This window comes from Excalfactoria chinensis, chromosome 19 (assembly GCF_039878825.1).
Source record: "Excalfactoria chinensis isolate bCotChi1 chromosome 19, bCotChi1.hap2, whole genome shotgun sequence".
Classification (NCBI taxonomy): Eukaryota; Metazoa; Chordata; class Aves; order Galliformes; family Phasianidae; genus Excalfactoria; species Excalfactoria chinensis.
This window is the reverse complement of record NC_092843.1, coordinates 6,975,583-6,991,895: the sequence shown is the minus strand read 5'-3', so window position 1 is coordinate 6,991,895 and position 16,313 is coordinate 6,975,583. Positions and strand designations below refer to the sequence as shown.

The 16,313-nt window shown below is 38.1% G+C and overlaps 1 protein-coding gene across 2 annotated transcripts in view; it reads right to left on the bottom strand.

The window, feature by feature from the left end:
* Positions 1-750: 750 nt before the first annotated feature.
* Positions 751-16,313, bottom strand: part of USP32 (ubiquitin specific peptidase 32) — a 58,638-nt gene continuing 43,075 nt past the window's right edge. For both annotated transcript variants that reach the window (XM_072353572.1, XM_072353573.1), the window contains exons 18-34: positions 15,513-15,594; positions 14,028-14,102; positions 13,396-13,534; positions 13,027-13,132; positions 12,281-12,454; positions 11,567-11,741; positions 10,916-11,067; positions 10,209-10,320; positions 9,523-9,734; positions 7,972-8,156; positions 7,366-7,452; positions 6,511-6,631; positions 5,906-6,097; positions 5,055-5,343; positions 4,292-4,737; positions 3,653-3,745; positions 751-3,114 (exon numbers count right to left, since the gene is read on the bottom strand). In XM_072353572.1, the coding sequence (XP_072209673.1) occupies positions 2,941-3,114; positions 3,653-3,745; positions 4,292-4,737; positions 5,055-5,343; positions 5,906-6,097; positions 6,511-6,631; positions 7,366-7,452; positions 7,972-8,156; positions 9,523-9,734; positions 10,209-10,320; positions 10,916-11,067; positions 11,567-11,741; positions 12,281-12,454; positions 13,027-13,132; positions 13,396-13,534; positions 14,028-14,102; positions 15,513-15,594 (2,814 nt within the window). In that variant the 3' untranslated portion in view covers positions 751-2,940. The remainder of the gene's footprint in view (positions 3,115-3,652; positions 3,746-4,291; positions 4,738-5,054; positions 5,344-5,905; positions 6,098-6,510; positions 6,632-7,365; positions 7,453-7,971; positions 8,157-9,522; positions 9,735-10,208; positions 10,321-10,915; positions 11,068-11,566; positions 11,742-12,280; positions 12,455-13,026; positions 13,133-13,395; positions 13,535-14,027; positions 14,103-15,512; positions 15,595-16,313) is intronic.

Sequence of the window (16,313 nt, the reverse complement as noted above, 5' to 3'; positions counted from 1 at the left end):
CAACAGCCTCGGAAGAAAGCTCGGTCCGGCCGCATCGCGGTGTGTCCGCGGGGCAGCGCTGCCCTCACGCGGTGCCGCAGCTCCACAGAGACAAGGCGGCAGCTTCAGGCCGCGCCCCACAGCGAGGCCTGCGCTGAGGGCTCCGAGCCGCGCCGTTGCGGCCTTGTTTTTTACCACAGCTATGAGAGCCCGAAATGAAGTTTTATAACCTGAATTTTAGTTGCCCAAACACACAAACAAACAAACAAGTTTAAAAATGACGTTCCCCCCCCCATGTTTCTGCTTTAACAATCTGCAGAAGGATTCCCAAGTGCAGTTAAGTAGGAATTTCAGGTTCACCCGCTGTGATTTCAGTCATCACCCATCTCAGATCCAACATCAAAAATACTCTGCAGAATAAATGAGAGAATAGCTTAATTAAATGCAATTCAGTGCACGAGGCTCTTCAGACCGATATCAAAGAAGGAAACGCTGTCACTGCCTCACGCATACAAAGCTCACGTTTTAAATAGGATTAAACAGACTGACTCTAAAAACTGAACAGCACAGTCCTCAAATGGAAAACTGAAATAACTTAAAAATAACCTGCAGAACTACTGAGTGATTTTAGCTCTGCAAATTCCAGACTGGGTGCTTATTCACACATTTCAACCCCGTGAGCTGAAAAATACATCTGAGCTTCATTAAAAGAGAACAGAAACTTGACAGCAGGAAAAGAGCTATTAAAGATATCTGACAAGACGCGACACTATCTGCATCCACAGTATTTAATTTGTTTGAATAATATAGTTACAGATAAACAGGTTCACTCCATATACAATTACCAATACCTTTTTTTAATACAGCTCATATTCCAGTACATCAACACTATTTTATTTACAAGGTATTTATGTACATTAACATCTTTCTAAAGTCAGTGCATTGTCAATAAGCTTTATACAATAATTTACAAAGTGAATGTAGTTAATAGTTAACTTAATAAATTTACTACTAAATCATGAATTAATTTAATTTAAAAAAAAATTAATTACAACCAATGTAACAAACACAGAAGATCAAATAACATTAGTAGATTGTGCTACCTGCTTAAATAAAACAATTTCAAAGTAAATCAGTTGAAAAATCTTTCACTTTTCATGGAGTTCGGGAAGGGAGGAGTAGATAAATGGGAACTGAAAAAAGCTTCTAACCTAGAAGTTCACAATTTGTTTTCCTTCAGTCTCAACGTTTAGATCGCTTCAGATATAAAAGAGCATACGGGATAGGGAGCAACACTTCACAAGTAAGACAATACTCATTTTGGAACCGGTCTGCTGCCCTGACAGAGGCATGACCTCCACAGACAGGGAGGTTTTTGCTTGAATACAGACAGCAAGATCAGCTAATATAATTTCTTAAATAGATAAAACCCAGATCCTTCTGGAAATCAAACACTTACTGGCAGGCTTGGCATTCTTGTAAAACACATTAAAAAGAAGCCTAAAATTTATTTCAGAGATCAACAAAGGTAAATATCAACTGTTAGTGAGTAGAAAACCTGAAGAATTTGGAAGATGACGTGACAAAAATCAGTAGGATTTGAGATTCAGCAGAAGAACCAAGGGGTGAAAAGTGTGGAACGTCATCCATATATGCAAACGTTTAACACTGAAAATGTCTCAAGAAATGCCTACTCAAAAAATAACCATCTTTCCTCTGGACTCTCCCAAGACTTGCTCATACTTTCCTTCAACGCAATAAGCCTATTAACTCAAAAGAGCATCTTGCAAGGGTAAAGATTCTGTTTTAATTGCAAGTATTTGCATAACCTGCTGCAGAACTGAATATTTCAAAAGGCAACCAAATTATGAAAAAAAAAGAAACCTTCTTAAATTAAGAAATTGATAAAAAAAAATAAAAATAAAAACCCATGAATGCTACGATAGCTACCTGACAACCACAGCTTCTTATTGGTTTGAAATACACAGTGGATTAATTCACAGCCATTCACTCCAGAGCCCTTACAACAACAAAAAGAAACTGTTTCTGAATTCAATTATATGTTTGTTTGTTTTTAAAAGTGCAAACTTAAAAGCAACACCAGTCATGAAACATAAGCTCAAGCATCTTTCCTTCCAAAAGCTGGGAACATCTTGTGCAATGTGCACATTTTAAGACACCGTGTGTGCAATCACTGCTACTCTCTTCAACCTGAAGTTTCTTCTCGAGGCACCTGAGAAGTTTAAGATAGCACTCCTCAGGCAGAAAAGCCATTCCTGAAACATGTTGATCTGCACAGCCAACACGTGGAGAAAACACAGTTAAAATAAACCATTCAAGTGTAGAAATTAATCTCTTCTCAAATTAGTATTTGGTTGTGCTCCCAACACACAGAAAGAAAGCAACTGATACATTAGTGGTGGCAAAACTGGAAAGCTTTCCGACTTCTGGTGTTCATTCTCAATCTGTCTACTTTTCTCTTTCTTTCCCTGTTTTGCCAGTAAAATGCAATAAAACTGCAGGAAAAAGGAGGTAGCAACATCATGTTGTCCAAAGACAACATTACATTTTTTTCCCCATATTTTAAATCTAAGGAGAACTTTAGGGGGGTTAGAATAGTCGATAAACTCTACACTACTTTGCTTAGCTCTTACTTGGACTATTAAATTTAGCTCTTATTTGGTCCTAGTCGGCTTTTCTCAAACCATTATATTTAAAGGCCAACGGCAGTCTCAGCCTGATGTCTAACATCAGAAACATTTAGAGCATGTAGTGAGACAACAAAACAAAACGATACTATCTCTATATTAACTGCTGTTTAGTTAGGGTTTTCTTTTTGTGCTTTCAGATCACAGGGTACAATAACTACGTAGCTTATCTGTCTCAATAACGTTTTGCCAAATGAAAGTTTCAGGGTGTTATCCCTCATATTCATCAAACAGTCCGTGGAAGATCAGCCGCTCACTGTAGAACACAGTACTTCTTATAATCGGACTCAAAGTCTTCATCCATGCTGCTTGTGTCTGCCATCTTTTTGCCATCAATCTTTGGCAGAAATTGTGCATAGTCTACCCCCTGCTGCTCATAGAAAAGAATGTAGGCAGAGTCGGTGTCAATTTCATCAGGATGCAACTCCTGCAAAACAGAAAAACACGTCCTGAAGTACACATTGATTCAATCGTGTTACCATCACTTGACTTAAAATACACACAATTGCCCTGGAAACGGTACTCTTAAGAGACTGTTCACAACTAGAAGGACCGCATTTTCTGCCTTCCTCATTACAGTTATCGGGGTCCGTTATTTACTTGGAAAGTGTAACAAATTTTATAGAGCTTGATGCAAATACTCAGAAATACTGGAGCTTCATTATTCAGTCACTGAATACAAACCAGCTGGTGCCATGGATGTATAATCTTGAATTTCCATTTTTAGTAGCATTTCCATCTTTGTTCAAAACAAGCATCTTCCCTTAACCATGTGATAGCAGCTGATGAACAAATGTTTGCGATGCTTCTCTCAGGTTAACAATTTTAGTTAAAAAAGCAAAAAAACGCAACAATGAAGCAATTTTTGAGATATCTATGATTTTAGAAGAAGAGCTCTCACAAAACATAAGTTTCTTTGAATTCTAGATACCCGAGGATGCAATGTGTTACAACAGAGGATTTACCTTACAGCTACTGTCATTGTAGCAGTACCACTTGTTGTTTGGGTTTTTGGCATAAGTCACATAATGACCCCCTCCCATAATTCCTGAATGGCACTGAGGAAAAAGAAGAAAAGGAATTCAGGCTCAGACATCACAACTGAGAATTCACAGAACAAATTCACCATTTTTTTTACTGAGTTACAATGGTTCATGACAATCCATACCTGCCAAAGATGCTTACGTGCTGCATACTCTCTTAAGCAAAGTCTCTTTCCCCTGAAGCAGCAGCATGCTACATGTGCCAGACACCTCATGCAGCTGAACATGCCCTATCCACAGCCAGTCTCCCTCTGCCCTTCAATTTCTTTTAGTATCAAATTCTCTTTCATTACTTTTCTTATCTCATCAAGAACATCACAATGTTCCTGCTAATTCTGTTTTGTTTGTACTCTTCTTTTTATTACTTGACTGGATCTGACCAAGCAGAAAAAGCACTAAGCAGAGACATAGTTTTCACTCAGTTTTAAAGGCAAATTTATTTTGCTGACTACACTTTCTCCTCCTGTTTGATCAACCTTTACTTTTTGTAATGAACACAATAAACACATTCAGTCAATCAATGCCACAAAGACAGTTTACTCACATAAAAAGCCAACTTACCGAAATTGCATATAGATTATAAATAGGGTTAATGCAAACTTCTTCTCTTTGGTCATCTGCAGTATCATCCTCGCTGTGGTTATCAATCTGACCGTTGATACTGCCATTACTGTACGCATTCTGTTCACAGATGTAGCCGTTGGCTAGAGTTACCTCATTGTCCTGAGCAGTATACAGTTCAGTATACAGTTCACTCTGACTACCACCCAAATTCTGCCCTCTCGTAAGAGTATCACTTCGATCAGAAGCAATTTTCTGTTCCTGGTCAGTGCAGTTTTCTTTACTTCCATCCAGGTTTTCTTTGCTACTTGATAGTTTGTGCTTCCCCAGCTGTGGTAGCCGCAAACGCCCTTTGCCTCTTCCTAAAGTCCTTGGGCTACTGTTTGGACTACTGTTCTTACTTGAAGGACAGCTGGTTCCACTTTTCCTTCCCAGGGATGGAGATGCTGGAAAAGAAAACATGGACTATGAAGAGAAGTAAACACATAGCCCAGATTTTTGCAAATAAACATTAAAAGAACACAGTTCCGCTGCAGCTAATGAGCTCTATATAAAAGTAGTGTGCATGCACACTCCCATCAACTGAGATTTAGCTCTCACGCAGTACCAATATTCAGTAATGTTCTTCACTAAGTTTTCCAAGGCAAACAACAGAAATGGTGTTTCAAAATAATGCAGTGCTTTAGCAAATATATATATATAACAGTATATCATTTTTCCCAGTTATCAGCATTTAGTGGGAGTTCACCTCATCATTACCCACCTTTGATGTTATTCATGACATTAGCAGTGTTAAGGGATGATGGACTTCTGTTCACATCTCCTTCTGCTGAATAAGTGATCTGCAGATCTACTTTCTTAGAGTCCCCTTGAAGAGTCTGTGCTTCGGGCATCTCGTCAATTTGAGGAGTTAACTGTTTTCTCTGACAATGACTGGGATCCCTTTGTACCAAAAAGGCACTTGGGTCAAAATTTTCTCGGGGAAATTTAACAATTTTCTGAGATTTTATCCAGCGGCCATTTACAAACTGAAATCTTTTCAGGTGAATGATCTAAAGAGAGAAATATGTTAAAGATGGTTAAAGGATTATATCAGGGTGAGTAATTTCACTGTTAAAAGCATTTTTTCTCCTGAAGCATGCACATTTTATCATTTTATTAATAAAACAGTAGCCACGTAGTTTGTGACAACTTGGATTGTGGAACTAATACTTTCACAGGGAAATGCTGGAGAGGTTTGTTTCTCTTTGGTGACAAACAAAGTGCTGTTTTGCATAACCTACCATGTTTGGAGGCAGGTGGTTACACAACTAGACAAAAGATGACATTGCCAAAAGGACTGCTTAAGCGTGAACTCTGACAGAACAGATGAAACAGAATGCAAAATGCCACCACTTGCTGCAATGTATCAGCTAAAAAGATTCAAAATGATATGGGGTTTATTTCAAGTTACTTGCCTGCATTACAGAAATGTGTGCTGCAAACTAAGACAGGGCCATCCTGAGACCACGAGCAAAACCCCATCTTAGTCAGAACAAAACAATTAGCCATTCAAATCTGTAACCAATGCCCTTTGCTTCTATTGCTGTGGAGGAAAATTAAACAATACCATACCAAAATGGGAGGAAGCCTCCAAAGATCAAGTTTTTTTGTAGCCAAGCAATGGGTCTTGCATTTGGAGCAGTAGTACATCTCATCTTCACCCAGTTCTTCCTCACTGGTGAAGGCTCTAAGACAACTATCCAGGTTGATGGGCTCTGCTTGAGCTCGGCGGCTTTGTTCAACACTTTCATGCTCTTCCACAATCTGAAGTGAAATAGAACTGTATCTGACTTGGAAATATATATAAACTGCTCAGAGGAAGCCTCTGTTCATGGTATCACACAAGTAACATCATGTACAAATTAATGATGGAAACCAGATGCACTAAATTCCAGTGGAAAATATATCTTGATTATGAAGAGGCAAACATACAAATAATGTAGTACTGTCCTTATTCTTGGCTTTCAGAACAATCTGTGAAGCACATAATTCTAAACAGCTGATCGAGTTCAGCTCAGCTACACATCAATCTTTAGATCGGATTCGCAGACTCAATGAACCAAACAGGTTTCCTCATGGATAACTGTATGACACTAGCATCCTTAGGCAAATCTATATATTAACTTTATCTTGGTGAACTACTAAGAAATAACGAAGGGTTTGTGTTGCAATTTTACCCGTTCCTGGGATGTCTGGTAGCGCAGATGGAGTGCTGTTGGATCCCAGTCTACAGCAATATAAGCATTCCCAACAGAAGCTCTATCCTCTGTGCACTCAATTTTACAGCCACGGCAAAATCTAAGACAGAAAGTTAGATGTGGGATGTACGCTGCCCAAAACCCGTCCAATTTTACATTACTTCACACTTCAATGTAAAATACAGACATTCAATTTTTAGGACAGGTTTAGTACAAAATTTTAACACACATGAGAAACTGAAGCAGTTCAGTAATCCCAGCTATCTACCTGCATATACTGTTGAACAGAACTACCTGCTGCACACATGAATAAAATACAATGCTTTGTTTCCACAGGCAAACACATGTTTACCTAATTGTAAAGGTCTGGGCCTTTCAGAAGCACGTCTGTTAGGGAAAATTTCAAAGCACATGCCCAGGTTGAACATTGAACCGTCCTATTTCTGTTGTTACCCTCCAAACAGTAGAGAAATGAGGAAGGGCAGATAATGTACATACTTTAAAAGTTCGGTTTCATATGAAACCCCCACAGACCATCTGAACAAATACATGTATGTGCCTGCATACAGGCACAAATGCACAGAAGACAGTAAGGAGTTAAAAGGTTTGGGGGTTTTTATGATTTCCTGACTTTCTTCAAATTTAAGGTTTCTGTCAGCAAAACTTTCAGCTCTCCAAGTCATTAAACTTATTCAAGTCTGCCATGTGAGGGTGCTGGTTAAATTAGATTCCTGATTCTTATTGATATTAGCTCTGAAGACTGAAATACATCAAAATCCCATTATCGTAAATTACATTTCTGCTGAAGTGATCCCCTTAAGTCTAAAGATTTACCTGTACCACGGACACCAAGCACAAGAATTTCCATCCTTCTGAACCACTCTTAGGGTGAATGGATACTGATATCCCATGCTGTCATCACTGAAACAGAAGAGAACACAGCACAAAACATAACGTACAAGACTGGTACAAGTCCATGGCATAACAAACTATGGAGTAATTTATTGCTAAGATATATGAAATGCAACACGACAACTGCATTATTTTTCCGTTTCATTCTCATGAACCAATTAAGTTGTGCCAAGCACACCCTCAAGTGCAACTGGAAGGCAAACTGCATTTAGCTACAATAAAAGGATTTAAAGGTTTTTGTTTTCTTTTTAAATTATTCTCATTAAACTTCAGGACTCTAAAATGAATTCTTATGGAAATAACCCACTGGATGTAATCTGTAGGCAGAAATCACTTGAAGTAGAAGCACACAAAATTATTCCTAGAATTGTTGATGTTAAAAACTTGATTATACGTTTAAAAGCATATACTCATTCAGCAGAGCTTTATGAGGAGTTAAAATTGATGAAGATGAAAACCAAGTATTTTTAAACCTTGTAAACAAATCTCAGCTACAGCTCAAGTCAAAGGCTGGCATGCCAAACTCACCAGTCTTGTGCATGATTACTTGCTTCCTGAGGGGGGAGGGGACTGGCAAGCCTGGAAACCTGAATCCATACTGCATCATACAGATCTTTTTTCCGTGTGTGAACTGTACAAGGAACAATTAGAGGCATCCCAAAGAGACTGGGACGATTCTTCTGAGATGAAAGAAAATACAGTTCTGTCCGCATCTGCATAATTGGAAAAGAAGAATGACTCAGATACATTGCCTCGCATTACCATAATGACTAGGATGCTGACCTTGTTTTCTATGTTAGGTTTCAGCAATTAAAACAAACCATTGACTCTATTAAAAGTGCACTATTCCAGCCATTTTTTTAATCTTTTTTTTTTTTTTTTTCCAGTTTCACTGAAACTGCCTGAAAGCCTTTTTGTATTATTTTACAGTATCACAGCAACGCTATTTATTATTAATGCTATTTAAGCATTAGACCACAACAACATACATCTGTTTCAACTACGTATGTTTTTCTTTTTATATATCAAACACTTGGATATTTCTTACTTTTCTCATCAAATAGCAACACTAATGCAGACAGACACCTAATGATTCTCTGCTCCCAAATGACCTCTATACTCGACAAGCTTTCTTTCTATACAGAAAGAAAACCTTTGCATTTGTAGAATACACAACTTACTCCATGCAGACAAACTGGCCTTTGTGGTACATCTCTCATTTGCAACAAAGGCATCACACTGACTTAATGACACTTGGGTACAGTAAACTACTCTGGCCTTGCAAAAATTATATACAACTGAGCCTTTACATCAGCTAAGTTTTGACAAAGATGGACGAAGACTGCTGGAATAGGCTCCTCTTTCCTCTTACCAAAAGTTGTACAACTAGCAAGCTATAATGGCTCAAAAGCATTCTAACCAACACTTAAATTCTACCAAACTTGAGAGAACAAAGCAGGAAAAGCCTCATAGAAACACACAGTAAATTAAAATAGCCTCCCAGCCCACATCCACTAAGCTGTAAATGTCAACAGGCCCTGAAGACACGAGACAGAGCACACCAAATTCATGGCTATTTGAGGTGGCCAGCCATCCAACTCTGACATTTAGAGTTCAACACTACTACAGATGCTTTTTACAAAGAGTAGTTAATGCCAACAGAATGAACTGTGAATGTACTATGCATCTTCACTCTGTTTCTGTGTATGAAACAAGGCTGTTCCATATAATGGAGAAGAAACACATTTCAAGTAGTTCCTCCGAGGAGAATTTTTTCTGCTCAAACAATCCTAGAACATTTAATCAGGGAACTAGTGAACACCCAAGTGTGCATCTCAGCATTAGAGAACTGGGAAGCACGCCAATGCCTAAGGAAGAAAAATACACCAACAGTAGGCATTACTATTTAAATCTACAAAGTTGTATGTCCAAGTAACTTGCTGCTTACATAGCAGGGAAACATATTCATGATTCCTTAAAAGAAATAGACATTATTTTATCATCTGGATGCAAAATACCTTCACTGACTTTCTTTAAGTGTTACACAAATCATTTAAAATGAATGCAAAATCTACTAACCATTTTTCTGTGGACTGCAATTATGTACCCTGTACATGGACTATCAGAAAGCAGGGGCACGTGACCATTGAGAGTCCAGTTGGCAAGGTTACATTCTGTTCCACATGGCACTAAAGTATTTGGCATTCCATTTGGAATCAGGGTCGGTTTGGGAAGGTTCCCGTTCATCATTATGTTGGGTGCTCCATTAGCTGATGATCCAGTGGAGGTATCTGTAGATAGATAATTACATTCTTACTCAGCTTCATCAACCACAATGCATTATTCACCTAATATTTTGCAAAACCCAGAGTATGCAAAAGCAAGGAATAACAGAGGCATCTACAACCCATGAAACCACAAACAACAAAAAAGAAGAAAGCAAAAACTGAACACTTGTTTTGCTTTTAATACATCCTACTTCAGAGCCAACCCACAAACAACAAAATATTTTGCACATTTCTAACTAAAATGTGTATCTAGTGATCTTCAGAATGCGACACTGGGCATAACCATAATAAAGATCGTAGACCATCAGCCCACCCAGAGACTGCTCACATCACCCCTGCGCACCAAAACTTGGACTTGTCTCTTATCTTAGGGTCACCATTTACACTACACTAAGCAGTAGTTTTCCTCCTGAATTCCTGCAGTACCTGAGCACTGAGTGTATTACATGAATGGGAAATAATAATGTTTTCTTTTACCTGACTGCACAGGACTTGATGCTGATGTTGGTGATCCAGGAACCGGTATTTCGAATGCGCACAAAAACCCACTCACTGATAACCGGACCTTCTGGTTGTCCTGAGGAAAATTCTTCATTGAAAAAGGGAAGATCAGTCAGATATGCACTTATTTCTGTGACTCCAAACACATTTTGTTCTTTTGACAAGAGTACACTTATCAGATTATCTGCTTTCTTACACCTTTGTAGAAGGAGAAAGGAGAGCCAACAAGCAGATGATTTGGCATCCATGTAAGCATATCATACACTCTGTACAGAACTTCTACTTTAGTCTCCAGTCTCTTAACAATGTTTAAGCTCATCACAGCACTCTCACTTGAGTTTTGTTACAGGATAATTATATCATGTTTCTCTAAAAATATAATTAGTAATGAACTCAATTCAACTTCCACAAGCTTTTAATTCTCATTTTATTTACGAGTTGTTTATCTTTGCTCAGCTTACTCTGATTTTAGTTTAAAGCAAGTTGAACTACAGTTTAAGATTGAAATATAAATTGAATTTCATGTAGAGACACAGCCAAGCTGACTTGTTTAATCACACTTTCAGTTAAATTCTTTCACATCCCTGGTTTACAAAGCTTAATGTCAAAAAGAATGAAGACACAAGAAAACATACACAAATAACAGTAAGAAACGTGCAGCAATTCATTTTTTTTCTTTTTACCTTTATATTGGAACTATGCACTTCTGCAAGTAGTATCTGTTCTGGTTTCAGACCGCAGAGTTCACTTAACTGTTTTTTCATACCCGTGTATTTTTCATCCATGTTCAACCTCAGGCCGTATCGAACAGGAGTAGTACCATCGAGTTTGATTACTTCAGAGGGGAAAAGAAACACCTCGGTCAGCAAACCAGGAAAGAATTAATGGAGATAAAATATTACATATTCTACTTATAAGGAAATAACTTTTTCCATTAAGACCTGATTTTCATTTTATACTTCTTAATTTATTAGCAGGCAATAATTAGCTTTTTATCCCCTTCCCTCTTCTTGCTCTATGCAGACTGAGGACAGCCCCCACAACACAAGAAGCAAAGTTCTCAAAAACCTCAATTTTTTGTACTAAGTTCTTCCACCAAGATTGAAAGCAGACCATCTACGCTCAGTTTTTAAAGGTTTTATTTTTGTTTAACCACGTTCCAGTGATTATTCTTGTTCTCTATAATATAAAACTGTTTAACTACATTTTAAGTGTAAATGCTGACACAAACGAATCTGGGGTGTTTTAGAGCTGTTCCTTGAAAATCCAGTCTACATACAGAGCTTCTATTTGAGCACAGGCAATTTAATAGGGAGATAAGTAACATGACTCACCTGTAATTTCTAGGTGCATGTAGCTATCCATGGGCAAAGGTAAGGATAAAAAATTGAAAGGGTCAAACCTAACGCTTATGTGTCCACAAGTTTTACATTTAACTTGTGATTTCAGCTGCCCATGAAATAGATCTACAACAATTGATCTGTTTCTTCTCAGATGGTTTTCCCAGGCCTAAAACAAATTGCAGAGAAACAACACAAAGTCAGAAGTTGCAGATTATTTGCTTGCACTACAGGAAAAGGCTGGAAGTTGGAAGACCTCTCAAGTTCTGTCAGCCTATGGAATTCAAGTGTACATCCACAGAAATGGTTTACTGATTTATCAAAAATAGTGAGTATTTAGTTTCAATGGGAGTAAAGAATAGTTCCTTCCCTTAACAAGATAATCAAAGTATGACATCATTCGAAGTACTTCTGCAAGGATCATCGCCTTGAAAATAAAGTCTTATAATTCTGAAGTCATTCAAAATGACCGTGAAGAATCATCTTTGTACCTTATTATAATATTGAACTTAAACTCATTTTCAGATCAGATGTGAAGCTGACTCCTTAAATCACAAATCTAACAAGTTTCAGAAGACAGTCCAACCCTGAGAGAATATTGCCACACACACAGAAATCAAGTAGTTTCTAACAGCTTGCTGTTATGAAAGAAGAGAAAGATAAAACAAACAAACCCAAACAAAGAGATGAAAATACTTGAACCTCTACCTCAGCTGCTACTTCCCAATCTGGCCGACCATCACTATCTTTCAGTTCAACATATGGCTTATCATGAACTCTATTCAAATCCTCGTGAAGACCATCCAGAAGAAAAGCCAGAAGCTCCTGCGAGTCTTGCTGTTGAAAGCCATTAAACCTTGGAGCGTATTTTGCTATTGTCCACTATAAAAAAAAGCCAGAAAGTTACTTCACATTATATAACAAAATTTGTAACAGCAAATCAAAATATCATAGAGATAACGTGTGCTGTCAACAAACACAAATGCAGTTGTGAGGAGTTAAAGACAGCTCCGTATGTTTTCAGAATAAGAGACTGCTGACAGGTAATGTATAATCTTCTGTTCCTAACAAGGGCTACAAAAATCCACATCTTACAACTGCTGATTTGCATCAGGTAAATCCTTTGATCCACTGAATTATATTCTGAAAGCTGCTCTAGTTCTGACCCCCAGGATGGATGCACTGTGACCACTTCCAGATGGGTGTCTTGGCTGGACACAGGCCTTTCCCAAAGGAGCAAGTACTGTGACCACTCTGGAGTAAAAAGAGATGACCCCAGATATTCTTGTTGGCTTTATAGCCAACCACTATCACACACTTTCCTTTCTCTAGGGAGATGCTGATTTGAGTCCCAGAACCAATACAGTTAACAGTGAGAAAAAGTGCATTACATTTTCTGCTATTTTAAGAAACTCTTCCTTTCTGCTTTTAAATAGCACACATCACAGACTTACCCGTAACTTCAGTGGTGCTATATTCTTCTGAGTCCCGCTCCACAACTCCTGAACTAAATCCCCATAGCACTTGGCCATGTGTCCTTTCATTCCTATTGGATTTGTCCTAGAAATGACAAAGAAATTAATACCAAAGTGAAGTTGAACAAAACTCAAGCATGAATATAAATGAGGAAGAACAAAAGCTTTTTGAACTGTTTTAACTCACCCCAGAACAAAAAAATGTTACAGCTCTATGCATCTAAACTACTACCTGTTACATAGCTGATGTTTTATAACAATGGAGTGGAAGGACTTGCTCATAATGAAAGTCAAAACTCATATCAAGAAATGCTACGACATTTAAGTGCCAATGGTCTCAAAAAGTACCTGTTAAGTTCATAAAGATGTCTTCCTGAGATGAAATACCGTGTCAGAGGTTGTGTATTACTGACACACTGGATACTCGAGTTCATGAAACATGTGTTACCCAGATTGCTTAATCCAGTAGCACCCTTCTCAGTAGGAACTGAGAAAAAGAAAACAGTTATGTCAGTTCAGCAGATGTGAATGATTAGAGAGGAATGGTATACCATGAAGTTCAGAATATGACCTTTACACCATAACCATTACAATTGAAATTGCTCCCACTTAAGAGACTACAGCCAGCACAGGTTCTACAGAGGGCCAGCCTGCTCAAAGGATCCACTCTCCCAGCTCTACTTATGTCAACAGAAATTGAAGTCAGTATTTTGTTGGATTTGATCTACCATCAAAAAAAAGTTGTAACCCACAAAACCCAGAATTTGCTATCGCTGCATCTCAGCATCTGAAAATGCATCTATCAATAGGTCCAACTATCACACTTTACTAGCATCTAAGTTAACAAAACAAAAAGAACAAGCCAAGCCCCGTGGGTATAGAAAACCTCTTCCAATGTTAAGAACACTTAAATTAAAATGAGCTGTTTCAGTACAATGTAACAGCCTGGATTTTTCTCCTCACTGTGGCTCAAGACTTACCTTTATGTCTGTCTATTTTACTGCTGTTCGCTATAAAAGACATCTCTTCAGGCCAGCTCATGTCTTTGTTTCGAACTAGAAAGAGATACAGCACAAGATTTTGTTTGCTGCTACATATTCCAGACAGTATATACAGCTAAAGGCGTTTAATTAAAATTTGCAAGTTTTAATTGAGATCACACATTTGTTATTTTGGTATATTATTATTTTTGCTTTCATTTCAATTGTTTCCCATCATCACTGGAAATCATTCTAATGCTGGCATCACTTCAACTATGTCAAGAATATCCTTAGGGAGCAGCCTTGAGATTTCTTTCAGTACCCATTTCAGTATTTAAGAAGACATCCCTCAGGCTCGTATCGATCTGTTCATTTCAGGAATGATTGCTGGTATTTTTTGTTTCTGTGTGCTAACAGTAGATTCACGTGTACTTCAAAACGGTGACAAATCACACACGTTTCATTCCTAAGCTAACTCGTCCACCACCTCCCTGTGAATCCCTTCCCTCTGTAAGTCTGTCTTACATTGACACTGTTTGCTTGGCCACATCAGCAAACTGGCTTAAGGAATTAATATTGCTAAAATAAAAAAGTGTTATTTTTTTTTACTATATTACTTCTCACATCAGGTCGATGACAAATAGTTGGCCACAAGTGACACAATAAACAGCAGGGGCAGACGGCTTCTTTCAGTGGCAGTGTTGATTTTGTTCATTCAGCTTCAGCCTCAGGATTGTTTCAGCTGATTCCTGCAGACCCTCTCTCCCCTCCCTACGCATAAATACTCCTTTCTTCCCACGTGTCTGATTAACGCAGATAACACAGTTAATCGGATGAACCGCTGTGCCAATTTTAAATTGATTATACATGAACTGAGCCAAGTGGCAAAAGGACAACTCCATCTGGCACAGCAGCCTGAAGCGTAACACAAAACTACGCTAAATGAAAGTTCCACAGAAACATCACAAGAACCAAATTTGTAGCCCATGTAACCTTATGGACAACAGCAGGGTGGATTAAGGGATCAGACAAAAAGTCAGGTCAAACTAATTTAAGTCAGCTAATCCATGCGCTCTGATATCTCTGGCAAAGGTCTAATTTATTAGTAACTGACAGCACTCTGCCAGGCACAGCACTGCACGGCAGAAGGATAAGACTCAATCGACAAAGTGAATCAAGAAAGGCTTCGCTTGTTTACAGAGCTTTTTTACCATCAGGACACAGTCAGTCAAGCAGAAACGTATCAGGTTCTTTGCAGGCTGGGAAAGAAAAGCAGCTTGCCATGAAATTCTTAGAAATGAACCTGATGTAGACTGAAACACGCAGCTGTCCTGACCTTTAGCTTCGTAAGAACGTGTTCACACAAGCATCATAACATGAATTCTTGTAAAATCAGTGTGGAAAAAAAAAAAAAATTGAATAATGCAAAAGCCTCAGATGCACCACACAGATTTCATTTTATGTTCCAGTTCCTGCTTTCTATACCTTCTATAACTAGATGCTGTTCATCTTGGATTTTAAGATATTCCAGTCTGTGGTCTTCATCATCCAGCAAAGTAAGGTAGTTCTGCAGGAGAAAGAGACTTCATAGAGTTATTATTGCTAGTCCTAAAATTCTCTGAGGATGCTTTAATCTCAAAGCAAGCAAACTAAAATAGCATTAATTTTCTTTCCACAAAAGAGTACCAGTTTCCTAATTAATTAACTGAAATTAATTAAATATAGCAGCTCACTGATCAACACAAGCATCCATTTCAGCGCTCCAGTTTTAGGTGGTATTTCTCACCAGAGAATTACATGTACTCAGTGGTTTGGAGAAATATGTTCTGCTTGCTCACGGTGATTTCTTCACATACACGTTTGGAAGAGATCCCGTATGGCTGCTGACTTACATCAACAGAGACCTACGGTATCGTGTATGTCCATGATAGCACGTATTTTTAATTCCATTTAGAACAGTTCCTATGAAAATTTATACCGTGAGCATTAATCTGTCAGCCAGCTGCCAATTTTTAGATGTATTACAGGAAAAATTGATTTTTATCAAGCTAATAACACCAGAATATAAATTTCACTGCTTGGAGTGCAATAAATTCTCTTTAAAAGAAAAAAAAAAAACTGGAGTTAGTGAAATGTTTATTTATACATTTTGGTCCAAGTTCTCTGATGTGAATGGCTATAAGTAGCAAAGGAAACTTGTGGCCTTTATTTCTCCTATGCATGTATGAAAACAATATGATATACGGTATTCATACACTGCTAAACTGAAAGAAAAAAGCAGCCCAA